The 16,800-nt window shown below is 39.6% G+C and overlaps 1 protein-coding gene across 1 annotated transcript in view; it reads right to left on the bottom strand.

Annotated features, from left to right (window-relative positions):
* Nucleotides 1–16,800, bottom strand: part of lamc3 (laminin, gamma 3) — a 101,367-nt gene that overhangs the window by 44,330 nt on the left and 40,237 nt on the right. The window contains exons 5-9 of the mRNA XM_044175459.1: nucleotides 11,838–12,026; nucleotides 10,734–10,851; nucleotides 7,003–7,101; nucleotides 6,031–6,167; nucleotides 4,873–4,992 (exon numbers count right to left, since the gene is read on the bottom strand). Coding sequence (XP_044031394.1) covers nucleotides 4,873–4,992; nucleotides 6,031–6,167; nucleotides 7,003–7,101; nucleotides 10,734–10,851; nucleotides 11,838–12,026 — 663 coding nt within the window. The remainder of the gene's footprint in view (nucleotides 1–4,872; nucleotides 4,993–6,030; nucleotides 6,168–7,002; nucleotides 7,102–10,733; nucleotides 10,852–11,837; nucleotides 12,027–16,800) is intronic.

Here is a 16,800-nt window from a genome sequence, read left to right as displayed (position 1 = left end):
GTTTAAGGAGAAGATTGATACCACTCTTGTGCCCGTACGCATAATATAAAAAGCCAGGAACTTACCAGCGGCCAGCACCTCTACACCTCTCTCATTAACATGGTATATCTCGTTTGTTTAACCTGTAGAAAAACTGAAGTGTAAAAATAACAAGTTGCGGTTTTATGAGGTTATGCACATAGCCTTTTTTACCTTTGGAAAGAGCCTAGCTTTTCCCTCCCTGCCACTCTTAATGTTTAGCCCAGCTCATTGTGCACTGAATATCCTTGGGTTTTGGACTGTTGGTCAGACAAAACAAGCTATTTTAAGACTTCAACTTGGGCTTTGGGAACTTACCTAAAAAAACAACAACCTATTAATAGAAAAAATGATAAACAGATCAATTGCTGATAAAAATATCCGTTGCAACCCTGGGTCAGTCCAACTAAACGATGCATGTATTTTAATCAACTTCCAAAAACACACAAAAAAAAAAAACAAAGCTTCAACTTGTGCCACTCTCTTTCCATTTTGTTTGTCAGAATGATCTGAAGTCCATTGACTGTGCTGCCGTTGACACTCTGCCAGGAACACATAAAGCCGCCATCACAACAAGTGATAGATGCCCGTATAACTTTTAGGGAACGGCGGAGCAGCTCACGATCAATCAGGGGGTTTAGACTTTGCTCCAACCAAATTAAATGAACTCCATTTCAATTAAATCACAGCTGCCTTGCACAAACACAGGTCCCACTGAGGCTCTTACATCGACCACCATGCACAGTCTGAGGGCAAAGGCTGGATGGACAAACTTTAAACTTTTAAACAGGTCCAACACTGTCAGGACACCGAGTCTAACACTAAAGTGCACTGCCTGCAGGCATTATATACGTGACCTGAAACCTAACTACATGAAAGGAAGAAAGTTTCATTCATATTCAAGGGGACTTTTAAAGCAATATACACTACACATGCATATGCAGACTGGTACACATATTCATTGGATACACCTAACATAAGAAATAAAATTTACTATTTTAAGAAACAAATCTAACTTGTGTTCTTCAGGGAAGTAACAGGGGACAAAGTGGAGCGTGGAGCAGAGTGAAATCTGGGGTTGCCTGTGCCCAGATCAACTCAGAGGACTGGTCTCAGCTCTGAGGGTTCTTGTCCAACCCACACAAAAGTTGCCATACCGAGCCAGTATTGCAACTATTATTTGCAGGTGTTTAGACCAAAAATAGTACTGCATCAGAAAAAAATGTAAGGACTTTGTTGGTGTGGGTGTGTTGCTACAAGCACATGTTAAAAGATCCAAAGTCCAATTTGAGTGATACATAAGGCTTGTGAGGAAAGACTTCCCAACTTTGGTTGTCATGATGGCAATCATTTTAGCCTGTCTCGACAATTGCATCTAGCAGAAATATGTTGTTCACGTTACAAAGTAATCTACGAGACATGTGTGCTTGTATTTGATAGACCAGTGTAGTTCATTGTACCTTGCATTGGCTTTCTGCGAAAGTTGAGCCAGGTGATTTTGTCTGAGCCTTCAGTGTCTGCACTGTTGTGCAGACACTGAAGGGCTGTTGTCTCGAATGAACGAGAGTGCTATATGCTTTTGACACAGTGCCATTGTTGGTCTGAACAGCCTTAAGGCTGCAGTATTCTTCAAACAAAGTGCTTGTCAGATTGTCTAACAGCATCTGAAATCCCCTCATTCCACACCTTTCTGACGTTGGAATTGGCGGGACTATGTCTGACAATTTTTGTAACTTTCTAACACTCACATCCACACAGTGATTGGTCAGGTGTGTGGAGGTGAGAAAGTAGGCAGGGTTTGAATTTCTCTCTCAGCCTCTTTTTTCATTCCTCACACATCTACTTCTGTCACTTTTTGTGTGTGCAACCAAGTGAAACATCATGAATGATCATGAAGACACTGCCCAAAAAAGATTGACTGTGTCAAAACAACAGAGCACACAAAAGACACAGAGCTCTTAGAGAGAGATTTGGGAGGCAGTGGGATCCAGCCAGGAGGAGGATTTGATGGCAGGCTTTTCACCAGACCTTTGAGTGTGGCCATTTGGAATGGGTATGAGCACTTACACCTTTAGATGTGGCCAGACACGTCGTACAACTGAGTTTGTTTCAAGCATACTGAACTCTTTTACTCTCCCACTCGAGCCTCAGTCAAGCACTCCTTCACCTTCTAAGTTAGTCAACTTTCCCTCTGCTTCTTTTTCTCTGTACCCTTTATACCATGTTTTGTTCTATATCCTTCCTCATTCTATCTCTCCACTCAATTTTCTCATTTGCCTTTGCTACATCTTCTTTCTGTTTTGCTTATGTTTCCAGATGACAAGGCCACCAGACTGGATTACATGCAGACCTGGGTGCAGGTAGCGCTCAGGATGTGAGAGGCTCTTAGCTGAAATTGTAGCTTGGATCAGAGTGACAGGTAGCCTGGGGCTGCTCTCATGAATCTTTGCTCTTCTTACTCTCTCTTCCACTCCACACCTGAACACAAGAGCAGCCATATGCTGCTCTCTTACCTTCTACTAGAGCGTCATTTCATTAAAATTCTCTTTTTTTCCTTCTGTCTTCCCTTCTTTCCTCTTTACTTTTAGTCTCCCTGCTGCTTCAGGCTTAGCAGGTTGGCCTGTGCTGCAGATATGAAAAGGATCAACATTGCAAGCTTCTCAACAGATGGCTGTAAGGACTTATGTTAGATGATGTCCCCTTCAGCATGAAAAGCTGCTCAGCCATCGGAGCCACAGTTACTGTCCAGCAGATTCAAGTGGTGACCACAGTTGCTGGAGGCAGGTCAAAGCAACTGTTTAGGGAGGTGCTTCATGTTTCTCTATGATAGCTCCTGGCAGCTGCGCTCAAGTGTTCAGTCTGTTGAGTCACCACAGGGACTTGAACTCCGCCTGTGTCAACTGTCAAGCAGATGTCCAAGATCAGAAAGAGGACAAGTGGCAGTGCACTCACGCATACACATTCACACACATCTACCTACATGCATTCATGACATGGGCACTTGACACACTAGTAGTGAAAGGGAAATAGGGGAGAGGACAAATCAAGATGTTTACAGAAATGAAATGTTTTCATGCAGTGAAAAAGAAGGAGCAATCTGTTGTCCTGACCGGGTCGGTCATTTGACAATCAGGGTGAAGAGGTGAAAAGAGTGAGGGCATAAGTGCCATGTTGGCCTGATTGTCATGGGGAATTCAGGAAACTCAAGTGAAATTCTTTCTCTCTAAATTTTTTCTTTCACGCTATCTCAAACTCTCCTAGTCTGGTCCAACAACTCCTTTCAGGCATTATTAAGAGAATATCTGTGACGTCTTGTCCTCTGTAGTATCGGCTGATATTTCTGGAGCTTGGTGAGTAATGCAGTTCCCAAACACTCCTCTCTCTCTACTAATTCAATAAAAAAAGCCAATGATTGAATCCTGTCCCTCATGTGACAGCTGAAGCCCAAGACAAACTACAGTGACAGATACATTCATGGGAATCACAGAAATTGCTTTTTGTATGATGTTTGACATGGAGTTGTCACTCAGAATCATCTCTTACTTTGAACAAGAACACAGTGGAGGGATTTCAGCACACATACAAATTAAAAGTAAAAAGAACAGAGACAGTGGCAGTGAGAGAGAAAATTCCAGAGCTGCTTCCAAAGCTGCTGCCACTCTGGTCTAATCTTTAAAGTAACTGTACACATGCACCACAACGAAAAAAGGCGAGAGAAAATTAGATCATTAATAGGGATGGCAAGGCAATAGATTTGTGCATTTATTATATGGAGAAACAACATAAACAAGCACTGCGCAAAGTAGATAAGCAGGCCGCCACAAAGCTGCTCTCGGCTAGTTGGGCCACTAATCTGTGTGCTGTGGCCAACAGAGACGTCACTATAGACCGTGTGAAGAAGAAAGCAACTTAAAAAAATGCTATTAACTATGTACATTTTTAATTACACACACATATATATATATATATATATATATATATATATATATATATATATATATATATATATATATATATATGGCAAAGCATGTAAAGGGAGCATGCAAGGACTCATTATGGATTTATTCACGTTATGTGTACACACACACACACACACACACACACACACACACACACACTGACAACAGTTACACTTACACATCCATGACTTATCAACGCATTGATAATGAAATTCTACAAATTATGCCTGGCCACTAGGCTTTTTTATATCCTGCTGTAAGCATTTCATCTTTCTAAAAAAAGATGCCTCCAAATGGAGTCCTTCTCTGTGATTGCGCATTTTGGGCATTAACCCTCCAGGATGTGGAGTTAATGGGATTGCTCCTGTTTTGCTTCTGGCTGCGGACTGCATGGTGGCTGGAGGGGCTGTGAGTTGATGCCTAACCGACTTAGTGGAGACAAGAAGAAAGCCAATTTTCACTTTGTTGCTTCTCCAGCATGGCCAGTACATCCAATTCCATCAGGCCTTTGCTGCTGGGGCGGCTGATAGAAATGGGCCCTAAGTCCTGTAGCTGAGCCAGCTTATTCCCTTATCTTCTAATGGCTCTGATAAAGGATTGGAGGAAATGGTGTCAGAATAACTGCCGTATGACCCGTTGCCACAGACCCTGATTAATCTCACTAAGGAACAACAGGAACAAGCTATGGCTATTACAGATGCTCTGCTAATGCTAATAAAATTTACATATTGGCGAGAGGAGCAACAACTGAAGGATTTATTATCTAATAATATTACTGTCAACAATACTAAAACATCTTCCTGGGGACTGTAACCCACCCATTTGACCCAACCTGTGGTAATGATCTGTCCTCATGGATGAGCTCAAATCTCTATTATTTTGCATTCTGACTCACCAGGGGCTTTGTAGAAGCCGATGTCTTCCTCGGTAAGAGGAAGCAAGTAGACTTCACCTTCCTTCCAGAGCAGGGGGTACTCTTGCCCTCCAAAGAACTCTCCAATCCAGCCATCCTGATCTGGAGGTCAAATTAGACAAAACATGAGTCACAGCTATTCTCCTCTGCATCACAGACAGTCAGAGTAAGTTGTGTTCACAAGGAGTTGGGTTCTTACAGGAGACTATTTTTCTATTGGTTTCATTTTATCTGTGATCAACAGAGAAAAAAGAACTGTGGCCTTGAGAACTCAACACACTGCACCTAAAGAAAACACATGCAAATACAGAAAACACGCTGCAACTACAATAAACACAACCAAATAGAGAAAACCCAAGTTACAAAGAAAAGGGGACACTAGGGGACACTAAAACTCATAAACATGCCCAGGCATGCAAGTTTTTGCCATGGTTGTGGGTTTACACAAAACAGGCTATGTTAGCTTGTACACTATATACACTATACACACACCATACACTAGGTGTATAGAAAAAATAAATAAAAATAAAAATCTGCATACTATCTGCAATAATAGTTATTAATAGGTCATTCTCCAACATCTTTGCAGGTAGTCAACTTCAGTGCAGAGTTTGCAGCTTGTTTCGTTATGCTGCATATGTGTAGTCAAATTCATGAATGTGTTTTTAAGTTTGCCAGTTGTTTTATTTCTTTGCAGCGTTATTGTCTAAATGCTGCACATGTGTTGTCATATTGGAGAAGATGATTTCCTAATTTGCTTGTGTTTTGTCTATTTGCATGTTGTGTCACGTTGAGCTCTCAGAGCCACCGTAACTGTAAATGAGCCAAAGTTAACCTAAAAGGCACATTTTTATCTGGTGTCCCTGGCCACATGTTAAAAAAGCTCCCTAAAAATAGGATAAAAGAACATATCCAATAAAGTTGATACATACAAAGAAACATAGCAACATGCACAAGACAGTAGAGTACACATTCACCAATAAATAACAGCACAGTAAAATACATGATAGTTAAATGAAGAGGGTCCAAATTCAGAGAGAACAAAGTAAACATTGTTGGTCTTGTTAATTTTAGCTGGGTAATAACAATCCCACAGTAACAAGGGAACCTCATTAATGGTTGGTGAGCCTTAGACAATACCTTCAGTGAAGTCAGAAGTGATGTTGATAGCAGCATAGTAATTGGACGAGGAGCAGGCCAGTGAGTGGCCAAAGCAGAAACACGGTTGACAGCCTGTTGGGTTTACTTCTTGTAGGTTGAAAAACCCTGGCTTGCATCTGTAGGTACACACATACATACACATAAGTTCTTGGAAAAAAAGTTATTAACATGCACATGCTGCGCACACGCCTCATTGCAGCTATTTAACATAACCTTGCTGTAGCTTTATTCTTACTAATCTCTTTAAGTTGTTCTCAGTGCAGCAGTTGGGGTGCTGTTTGCTGCAGACTACAGTGTTGAGGAAGAAGGGACTAAATGGAGCTCAGCTGCAAAGACCCTGAGCGCTGACCTACAGACAAAATCTGGCATATGGGTGGGACAGAAACACTGCTAAAAATCAGCCACTACACTAGTCACATTACACAGGAGAGGGGCCTGCTCAATGAGCCGTGAAATCAGAAAAAAAAAAAAATCAACAAACTGGGAGCACAGAATTATTCAATAGTTTGACACCTGGGGCAGTTTTGTTGTATTGCTAATGTCACAGTGAGTTTATCAGTTTGATCCTGTATCCCAGAGGAACAAGATAGAAACAGACAGGGAGAAGCAGATACTTGGTTATTGACATGTTGTAACAGTCATGTTCACTGTCAAAATAGTCAAAATGATTGTTAGCCCCTAAACCTTTTCATTTTAGCATTCTGCTGCACCTGTAGGATGTGCTGACCTGCCTGCTGGGTGTAATGTTCAACAAGCAAGGTATTTTACATTACTAATAAATCTAGGAGTGATAATGTAAATGTCCTTAAAATAAAGACTTATAGTGGCGTGAATAATAGCCTCAGTTGTTCTATTGTGGTGGATTTTAACAGTTGCGTTGGTAACCATGTGTCCATGTGTGAGAGGTCATGTGCACACATATGTGACATAAGCAACAAGTTTATAACACACCTGTCACAGCTGTATCCCTCCACTTTTGGCTTACAGTAACAATGTCCATCCAGAGGAGAGCAGTCGTCCACACTCCCGCTGGGGTCACACTCACACGGCCTACAGACAATGAGTGACGGGAAGATGAAAGATTTAAATCCACTGTACTCAACAGACGTGTATGTGGGAGAAAACATGTTATTGTGAAAGAAGGAACAAGAATTTTAAAGACAAGGGCAATTTAAACTTCACTGTTCTCCATAAGGGTATTCTCTATTCGCTTGCCCCCTTCCAGATCACAGATGGTCAGCTACACAACAGTAACCCTGGAAACAGTGGGGTGTCTTGCTCAAGGACACTTCAACAACATAGACACTTGAGGGTTGAACTTGGGTCTCCCGAATAACAAGTTGTAGCAAATCATCAACGCTAAGAGGCTTGATTCAATACACAATCTATCCAACAATTAAAATGCTGCGTAAACAACCTTGATGAAAGCAAGTGAGGTGTATGTGTCAGCAGTGACTTGGATTGTATCAAAAATTTGTTAGATCACCTTCATTGATTGATTACTTTTGTTTGAAACTGTAACACAGAATCTATATTTTAATGAGGTGCTATTACAAATAATTCAATTATCCCAAGGCAAGCCGTCTCTACTCGTTTCTGCTCCAGTGGTCTGCATAATTCACACCTCACTCAACAGCCTGATTTTGCTACATGAATGGGGAGAGAAAGTAGTGTGTGTGTGTGCGCGCGTGCATGTTGGCATGTGTGCATGCATATACTGTATGTGTGTATTAATAGAATTTGGGCTGTGAGAATAATCCATGATAAACTAAGGATCAGCTCTAATATTATTGTACACTTTTGATTTATAATTTAGTACCAAAACTTATGCTATTCAATAAAGGAAATAAGTTTCACGGGTCATACGTTAAGATTTTAATCAGTAATGGTTTCACTAAAGCCTCCTTCATCTTGAGCCTCACTTTAAACCTGCATTACCTGTGTTTTTGACCATTTGTGGGCAGTGGAAACAAACTGTAAACACAACACTAATATGGCGAACATGTTAGCTCCCTACACATCCACCAGATATCAAGCAACATTAGAATTCTTTTGGAGTTGTGTTTTTTAACCTCCTGGCTAATGTAAATCCAATATTTACTCTGATTTCAGCTCTAGTTTGGTCTCTACCAGCTGAGAAAATGATCTGGGTCTTTATCTTAAGCTAATATCTTCTTTAGCTGCCAAATGTTCCACTTTGTTCTGGCTGGTCGCTAACTTTGTCTGGTTTGGTGCTGCACAGGAAGCGTAGAATGGTTTTCTCAGAGCTTTTTGCTGGAAACAGGTGCCTGTTGTGTCTGGAAACAAGTCTGATCATGAGTCGTAAGACTGAACCGAAACAGTAGAGCTGAATAATAACAAGAGAATAATATCAAAATTGCTTGTCAAAAGCAAAAAATGAATTTTTGTTTTTCTGTTTTCACAGTATTCACAGTTAGGTGGTAGAAATAATATTAACACCAAACAAGTCATTGTGATTCAACACCATCACAATTTAACGTTTCCTCGGCAGGTGGAGGGGGTCAGGGAGAGCTAGAATAGACTTCTTATGAATGTAAATACAACAACGTGCTTCTCACATGCACGCACTCACATATGCAGGCACATATGCACGCATATTTAGTAAGAGAGCTCTCAGGTCAGAGAAAGTTGGACTGTGCTTTTCATCATCAAAATGCATGCAGCAAGTCAGTGCATCTTCAAGCTGCAACAAAGGACGCAGAAAAACACCCAGACTGAGTCTGTGAGTGTGCATGACCTCAGAGGTATCAGTCTCATATCTTAGGAATAAAGGCAAATAATATAATTAAATATAATTATACAAATTATAACCCACTGAGATCATTCTTGTAGCTTTCTGAAAAGATCAAAACCACAGCTAAGTACACATATAGAAAAACAATATTTCAATATCAATGTATTAATTTTGTTCTTATTCAGTTAATAGAGAAAAACTGTAAACAGCCATCAATCTGACAATTGTGAGATCTTTTTCCAGTCAGTAGTTAGTTTGTCTCTGCAACAGAACACCAAACAATATCTCTTTAAATAAATGGAAGCATTTATTGACTGCACTCTAAATAATCCAGTGTCATAAATGAAGAGAAGCACTGAATTAGCTAGTATTACAAAGTTGAATTATGAATGATCTATAAATAACCTACTAATACATAGTTGGTGTATGAATCAGTGATGTTATGCAAAATGTTATGCAAAACTAGACTACACTAACCCTTCCTAACTAGATATAAAGCATTATGCATTCAACTGTATTTGGAGGAAAGCAGGAAAGTTTTTTCTTGGGGTTGGCTGCAGCTAAAGTTGTTCTCTGAAGTTTCTGAAGGCAGAGAGGCTGGATCCTGTCACCATGGTAACAGATGGAGGAGACCACATGGTCTCTGGCTTGGTTCTGAGGGATCTTCAAACAACATCTTTTTCTCCTGATCAGGATGGCTGGCTGACTAACCAAAACACTGACCATGTGCAGCAGGATGAAATTCATGGCAATTGTTTGCAGAAGTTGAGGTTACTTCAACAGGCCAGTCTCCATAGAGTAGAGCAGTGTTTTGATTTACCTGATCATTCACAGGGTGATAAACTAAACATAAACTATTGTAGTAATGCAAATATGCTGAAGGTTGAGGCTAAAATGAGCCATTGTCCTCCAGTTATTTCTGAATCATTTCTTAAACCTGCAATAGCTGACAACACTGACATATTATCTCCTTATAAAGTTGATGTGGCAAACTTGTTAGCAAACAGTTGCTTATTTACACATTCACCAGACATGCAACATTAGCACTCATGAGGATTCATGTTTCAGGTGAGTTGATGAATGTAAGTCCAATATTTACTCTCTGTTTAGTTTTTGTCTCCACCAGCTCTTGAGGGAAATATCTGGTTCTTTAGCTGCTAAATGCCAAATGTAAACAATGCAGATTGTTTTGTGTAATTCAAGGCCTAATAAAAATAATATGAAGTTTGCTGCATGAAGACAAAAATGTTATGTTGCAGTCTGGAACCCTGATGAGCGATCAGATTGTGATAACTCCGTCCTACTGTCTTGTCAGATAAGATCGATGAAATTAACATAAATTTTAGTAAGGAGATAATAATATTGATTAAACAATTCAGTAAATATATGTGTATAAAGACCACAAGGGACAGAAGACAGTGACACATAGGAATTTTAGAGAAAACATTACCCTAAATACCCTGTTCAGAGTTGGAGTGAAATATTTGTTGAACTCTTGATTAAATTAAATGTTGATATTTTCCCCCCAGTTTCTGTTTCCATGTAGAAAATTATAGTGCTCTAGGTTGGCTTGCTTGTTAGAGCGGTTGTTAGAAGTTTGATACGGTATTTGGCACAATGTGGTACCTGCTGATAAGAAGGTCACTAATTCACAGTGGTGTCACATAGAGAAATGAGAATCCTCTTGTTTACGGCTTCTTTGTAGTTTGATAAATTCAGGCTTGGGGAAGTTAGATGGTAACATTGCAAAACAGGGAAGATTAATTAAGTCTGTGTCTGTTTTACCTGTTTATTTCTTTTAACCCCTTCTCTCTTTTAAAAGCCTATTTTTTTTACCACTTCTTTAGCCATCCTTTCAAAATTTGCTTTGTTTTTGTGAGTCTTGTGCTTCAATATGTCTGTGTTTATGATTATGCGTTTTGCTCACCTGCAGCCACCAGGGCCAAGCGAGTGAAAGTCAGCCCGACATGTGTCACACTTTTCCCCTGTCACGCCACCTCGACATGCACACCTTCCTTCTACATCACACTGCAGGCTCACTGAACCTGGGAGGGACAGCAGACGGATCGTGCAAGAAGAAAAAAGAGAATGTGAAGGGTACAAAGAGAGAAGGAGGACAAAAGGGAAACAGTTATGTTATTGGTAAATCACATGAAATGGATCAATATATCATTAATGATTTGTCATGACGGGGATAATTGAATACCTGTTATTGAATTTCTGTTCAAAAACCCAAGAGATGAGATTTGAAGAGCTGGATATTACCTTGCAACCACACTGTAGCTGACACACTGTAGCTTTAGTTAATGGAGAAAAAAGACCAGCTGGGGCATTGTGGACATGAGAGAAAAGGAAGCCTGGTGGAGTCTGCTATACTGTAATTTTTTATCAATTTAATGGACTCCAACAGCCCTGTTCAATCACCTTACACTATTCAGGAAAAGATAGCTGATATATTTGTTTATTTCTCCCTCTGGTTCTCTCTCTTTACCCTGATGATGGTGTAATTAAGATCCCAAACATTTAATGTCCCTCCACTTAAAATTAGACTGTTTAATGACCACTGCGTCTCTTCATTGATAATGTTCAGTGAGTTAATTGGATCAATTTACAACAGTAAGGCTGAGTAAAGTCATGGATTTCCTTAATGGTCATTTGGGAAGCTGAGGCGAGGGTAAATCTGATGAGATGTGCAAGATATGAGCCGAACAAGATTGTATAAATTATGAATCAGAAAAGATTCTACTCTTGGCCAAGGTTTGGCAGTTGAGTATGCCATGTCTTAGAGTAAATATTAACGTAATATTATAAACTATTTAAAAACATTAGGCCACACAATCTGCAACAATTAATCCTATGAGTCCTATATGTCTATAGCTAAATCTTGCTTATGGTACCTTATTGTGCCAATTAAACCATAATTTAATTTTCTCATGCCAGAGAAAACAAAAGTAGTGAGTAATGATATTAGCATGGATTATAATTAGGGTTTTTAAGTTATTATCAAAACAATTAAGTATCTGCAGTTTACCATTAATATTGCAGTTGCAGGGGAGGCAGGGCTCTTCAGCAGATTTCCTGTAGTGGTTCTCTCTGCAGCGTTCACAATGGGGCCCATCAGTGTTGTCTCTGCAGCTCACACAGCGCCCCCCACTGCCAGTGCTCCGGTACTGCTCCATGTCAAACACGCAATCGCCTGACCTCCCACTGCAGTTACACTCTGCGAGCGAGGGAAAGAAAGCAAGAAAGAGAATCAGCCAGAGGTCAAGTGAGGAGAGACGTGAAGAACGAGGAAAGAGCAGACACATGGGGAGAAGTAGGCAAAGGAGGCAACAAGGTAAAAAGAGAGAAGACAGAAATAGATGGAGGAAAGAGACAGAGGGATGGTACAGGCTATGTGTGAGAGATTATGTGTTCTGGGATTGGATCATAATTTAGAGGCTCGTTGCTAATCTCATTTCACACAGGCCTAATGAGGAGCCAATCGGCTGTCAGGGGGCACTTAGATAACAGTAATTCATGTTTATACAAGAACAAATTACTCAAGTGATAATACACCATCACAGCTCTCATACCCCTCACATCAAATCCCTCCTTAGTTTACCAGTTACCCTGAGGGGGGATTTAGGTGAAATTGCCCATTTTATAATGAATCAAGATCTCTGTTGTGCTGGCAATAACCATATGATTATTTCATCCTGTTAATAAGGAGTCTCAGCAGTGTTCACCATATTTCAAAGATAAAAAATTATCACCAGTTGCTTTAAAACCTAACACAGTAGAAATTTGGGATTGGTGGTGAAAAACTTAAAAGGGATTTAATAAAGAGTTCTATGTTTCATTTGGCTCTAACTAGTGTTACTTTCATGGAATTATTATGAGTAAATTATGGTTCACACAGTCTTAGAAAAGCCTACATCCTTTATAATAACTCCTCTCATATTTGTAATAAACACGTTTGACTAGTAACAAGCTTGTCATTATTACTGGTTGAACCTGCATTAATTAATGTTTTGGTTGCTTGGGCACAGCACAACACGCTATATACACAACATTGACACATATCTGCCTCTTCAGCTGCTAAATGCTCCACAATGTTCACTAGCTAGTCGCTAACTTTGTTTGTTTGGTGCAGCACTGTTGGGCAGTAAAGCTTGCAATACCATGTCACAGAAATAAATAAATTATTTTCAATAAGTAAGGGATTATAATTTCAAATTATATTACATTTGCTAATCTCAGTAACGCTTTGTTAATAACAGAATTACTTTTCGGGTCAGCTTGTCTACTATCTTAGAGCTAGATATCAATTTTGTCTCTGCGAGTTCAGTGTATAGACCGGCCCGGGATATGTTAGCTTGGTGCAAGGGCTGGAGGTGGGATGAGGAAGTTAGCCTCTACCAAACGAGGAGAAATACCTCCTGGGAACAAGAAATGCGCCTTCCAGTAACTCTAAAGTTGTCTAATTTAATGTTGTTTCTTTTAAGCTGACTAGCTAACCACTGGTAAGCCTACATGGAATCGTATGAGTGTGAAGGGTGTGTAAGTACAGAAGATGAGACGTGTGGCTGTGGAGGCTTTGGAGTTATTTAAAGGCACCTTTGATAGAGCCGTGAGTCAAGACAGTAATGGAACAAGTAATGGAACAAATTACTTTTGCTGTTGAGTAATGTAAAGTAATGTAATTACCTTTTCGATAGGTGATATGTAATATATGTTATATGTAGTTTTTAAAGTAACTTGTTGAAGAATTGAAAGCAGTTGAAAGCAATAAGCTGAAAAATGCTAAAAAGCTCTGTAGAGCTGAAGGGAACCACAGAGTCGGGTGATAATTCTCTGCAGGTTCTTCACTACAAGCTACTCCTTTCACATTACATGGGAATTTTAACTATTGTTAATTTAAAAATATTGATTGGTGCAGCTATAAGCATGTGTCGTGAAATTGTAGTTCTGATTGATGAAATGAAAAGCTACTGTAGGAATCAGTACCCCTTGCACTGCTAGGAGTGGCAGTTTGAACACAACATGCATCTTTTGACAAATGCTGAGTCCCTTGTTATCACATCTGCAATCCCTCTCCTAACAGGGAAACAGAATCTGACACGCCACATAGAAAGTCGCTACAGCATGGACTCAGTTCTGATTGGCACTGGTCGGCAACTAGAACACAAATACGACCAGCCGGCTCTACTTGTCAGCTCCCATCCACTCTATCTTTATCATGCCAGCTAGTGGTTCTGCCACTGCTGGTCAGGCTAGCTGATAGCCAGGTGGCAGTTCTGTCAACAACAGCCTGAGCCTCTGTTGAATTTCCTTTAGTTGTACAAATTCATGTTGACCCTGACACACATCTAATACAATGTGATGTAATCCAGAATGTATACTGGGAGACTGTTTGATACTCCCAGGCTATCCTCAGAAACGTATCTTTAAAAAAAAGCTTTTTATTAATGCTAGAACACCGTTTTTTTTCCAACATGTCTTATCTCTTTTATTATTATTATTATTATTATTATTTTTGTTGGGTATTTTATTTTTGTATTACTTTTAAATTGTCAGATTTTATTTTCCCCACTACACTCTAATATTATTATTATACAAAGTTTACAAATATCTCAAAATTATGTTTTGCTCACGTAACTTCAGGTCTATCAATAACGTATGTCAAAAGTAACTTTATGTGTGAACTGAAGCGAGGAAAATTAGTTTGTTTAATTATGGTCCTCTATCCTGAAATGAGCTTCAGGGCAAACTGAACATCTGGCTTCCCATCCCTCTCAGCAAGTTCAAAAGTATATTTGCTAATGTTTTAATTACTTGCTGCACCTGGTTCAGTACCTGTTTTTTTTTTCCTTTTCTTTTAACTGTTTTTATTTGGATATTAGGTTATCTGCACCTAAAAATTGGGTATGTGACTATAATTATTTTGGATAATTCCCAACTGTGTTTTATATGACTCTAGGTGCATTTTTTAAAATATTGTAATGTACATTAACATCTTTTGATAATGATGACATATTGGCCTTGTCAACCTCCTATCTTGAAAGAAGAGACATTAAACCATTAAACACATTATAATAAGCATGTTAAAATACTGTAGCATGTAGGTAAAGGTGTGTACAATAAGTGTAGCAAAACAGTTTAAAGGGGGTGTATGTTGGATGAAGATTGCTAGAAGCAGTGCACACAGAAAGTATGGCAAAGGGAAACTGAGACAAATCACTTAAAGCTGTTTTTCAACAGGTTTAACACAAAGACCTCTACACAGCTTTCCACAGCCATCTGGCCATCTTGATCACATTTAGGTCTGCCCACCCACAACCACATCTTCCACATGCTTTCTTCAATACTGTCCTGGGGACCACACAGCCTGTGCGTCTCTGCCACTGTGGAGGCTCCATACTCAGTATGAACACAATATTTCACAAAGGGCTTTTCGGATCTGAAATGTACAGGTTTACAATAGAAAGACTTTAGAATATAACACCACTTGGCATTTTGGTGGTGATCTGCAGCCTTCTCAGCCATAAATTTAATTTTTCTCAATAGCAGACACAGGGAAATGTTTCTGTATTTGCATGATATGCTATGGCGAACAAGTAAAGGAAAAAAAACAAACAAAATGTGACTTTAGGTCATAGCTTTACACAAGGTCTGGTATGGTTCAAGAATGCAGTTGCAGTTCCGGTTGTTGTTGTGTTAACAACCCTGTCTCCTAGAAATTATGTTTATATACTATTAATTTGCAACAACAAATATTTTGATGAATGAATGTATCTGCCAAGTCGCAAAATGTTCACGCTGAATGTGTCATAATCATAAATATCATAATCATAAACCATCATAACTGTTTACTGACAATCGTAGAAAAGGTTTCAGTCGTAGTCATCCGGACACTGTTTTCAGAATCGAGACGTTTCGGCTCCCATCCGGAAGTCATTCTCAGTTGTGAAAAATTGTGTTTACTGACAACGTATTTCATTTGTTTTTCCAACAATATCAGCACTTAAGGGAAAGATCGTGGTCTTAGTTAAATGTAGAAAAAGTCAAAAGAGACTTGAAGCACAAGACAGGACTTGTTTACTTGAACTTTTACATTTAACGGAAACTGAGATCTTTCCCTAACCTTAACCTCAAAGTGCCTTTTGTTGACGAAACCTAATCACATACAGGACAAGCGATGAAACCCCCTGTCTCTGGAATCAAAGTCCTGCATCTTGTATGCCCTCCATCCACCCCGACGTTCTCCCTATGACTTGCATGCTGTACAAAAAGGTGGCACTTCCTCCACTTGAAATATTGTTGCCACATGACATAATGCAGGCAGCAATTACTTTTATTTCATAACATGTTTGGTATTAATAATGTAATTTCTAAGAGATGGGGTTAGTGTTAATGGTCACAACCTGTCAAAGCAGGTTGGTAGGAATGGTCACAAATTCATTATATTGTGTCATACACGCGGTTTGTTCGATAACAGTAAGTCAGGAAACTTCTGTACAGCTTTTTGTAAGTCGATGTCTTCACTACAAAAACACTTCCTGCCTTGTCTCTGTGTGGAAAGAAATGGCCCAGTGCCTTCAGTGACTATGAGCCAGGGCACTAACCTCTCTTGAGAGGCCGGTCCTGCAGCACTTCAGAATCCTGCTGAGGGCTTTAATTTGCATATCATGCCCATATAGGCGTGGACATTGCCCTCATATTGCTCCTTGGGGCTTTGTTTCATAGCGATTAGCCTGGACACATAGTGAAAGCCATGTTCTTCTATATCTCCAGTGCTTTTATCAGCACACAGCCCCTTACAGCCCAGAATAAACTCTTATTGCTGTATGGTATAGTAGTACTGCGCAAAACCATTACAATCAAGTCATAGAGATGCAATATCAAGTTTGATTTCAGACTTGTTAGCATTATCATCCTTTTGATAATCAAAATGGTGGTGGTTAACTCTTGTGAGCATCAATCTGAATGTTATAAGATGTTTGATCAAAGAT

This window comes from Siniperca chuatsi, linkage group LG18, assembly GCF_020085105.1.
Source record: "Siniperca chuatsi isolate FFG_IHB_CAS linkage group LG18, ASM2008510v1, whole genome shotgun sequence".
Taxonomy (NCBI): domain Eukaryota; kingdom Metazoa; phylum Chordata; class Actinopteri; order Centrarchiformes; family Sinipercidae; genus Siniperca; species Siniperca chuatsi.
The sequence above is the reverse complement of the archived record's forward strand: the minus strand, read 5'-3'. Positions and strand labels throughout refer to the sequence as shown.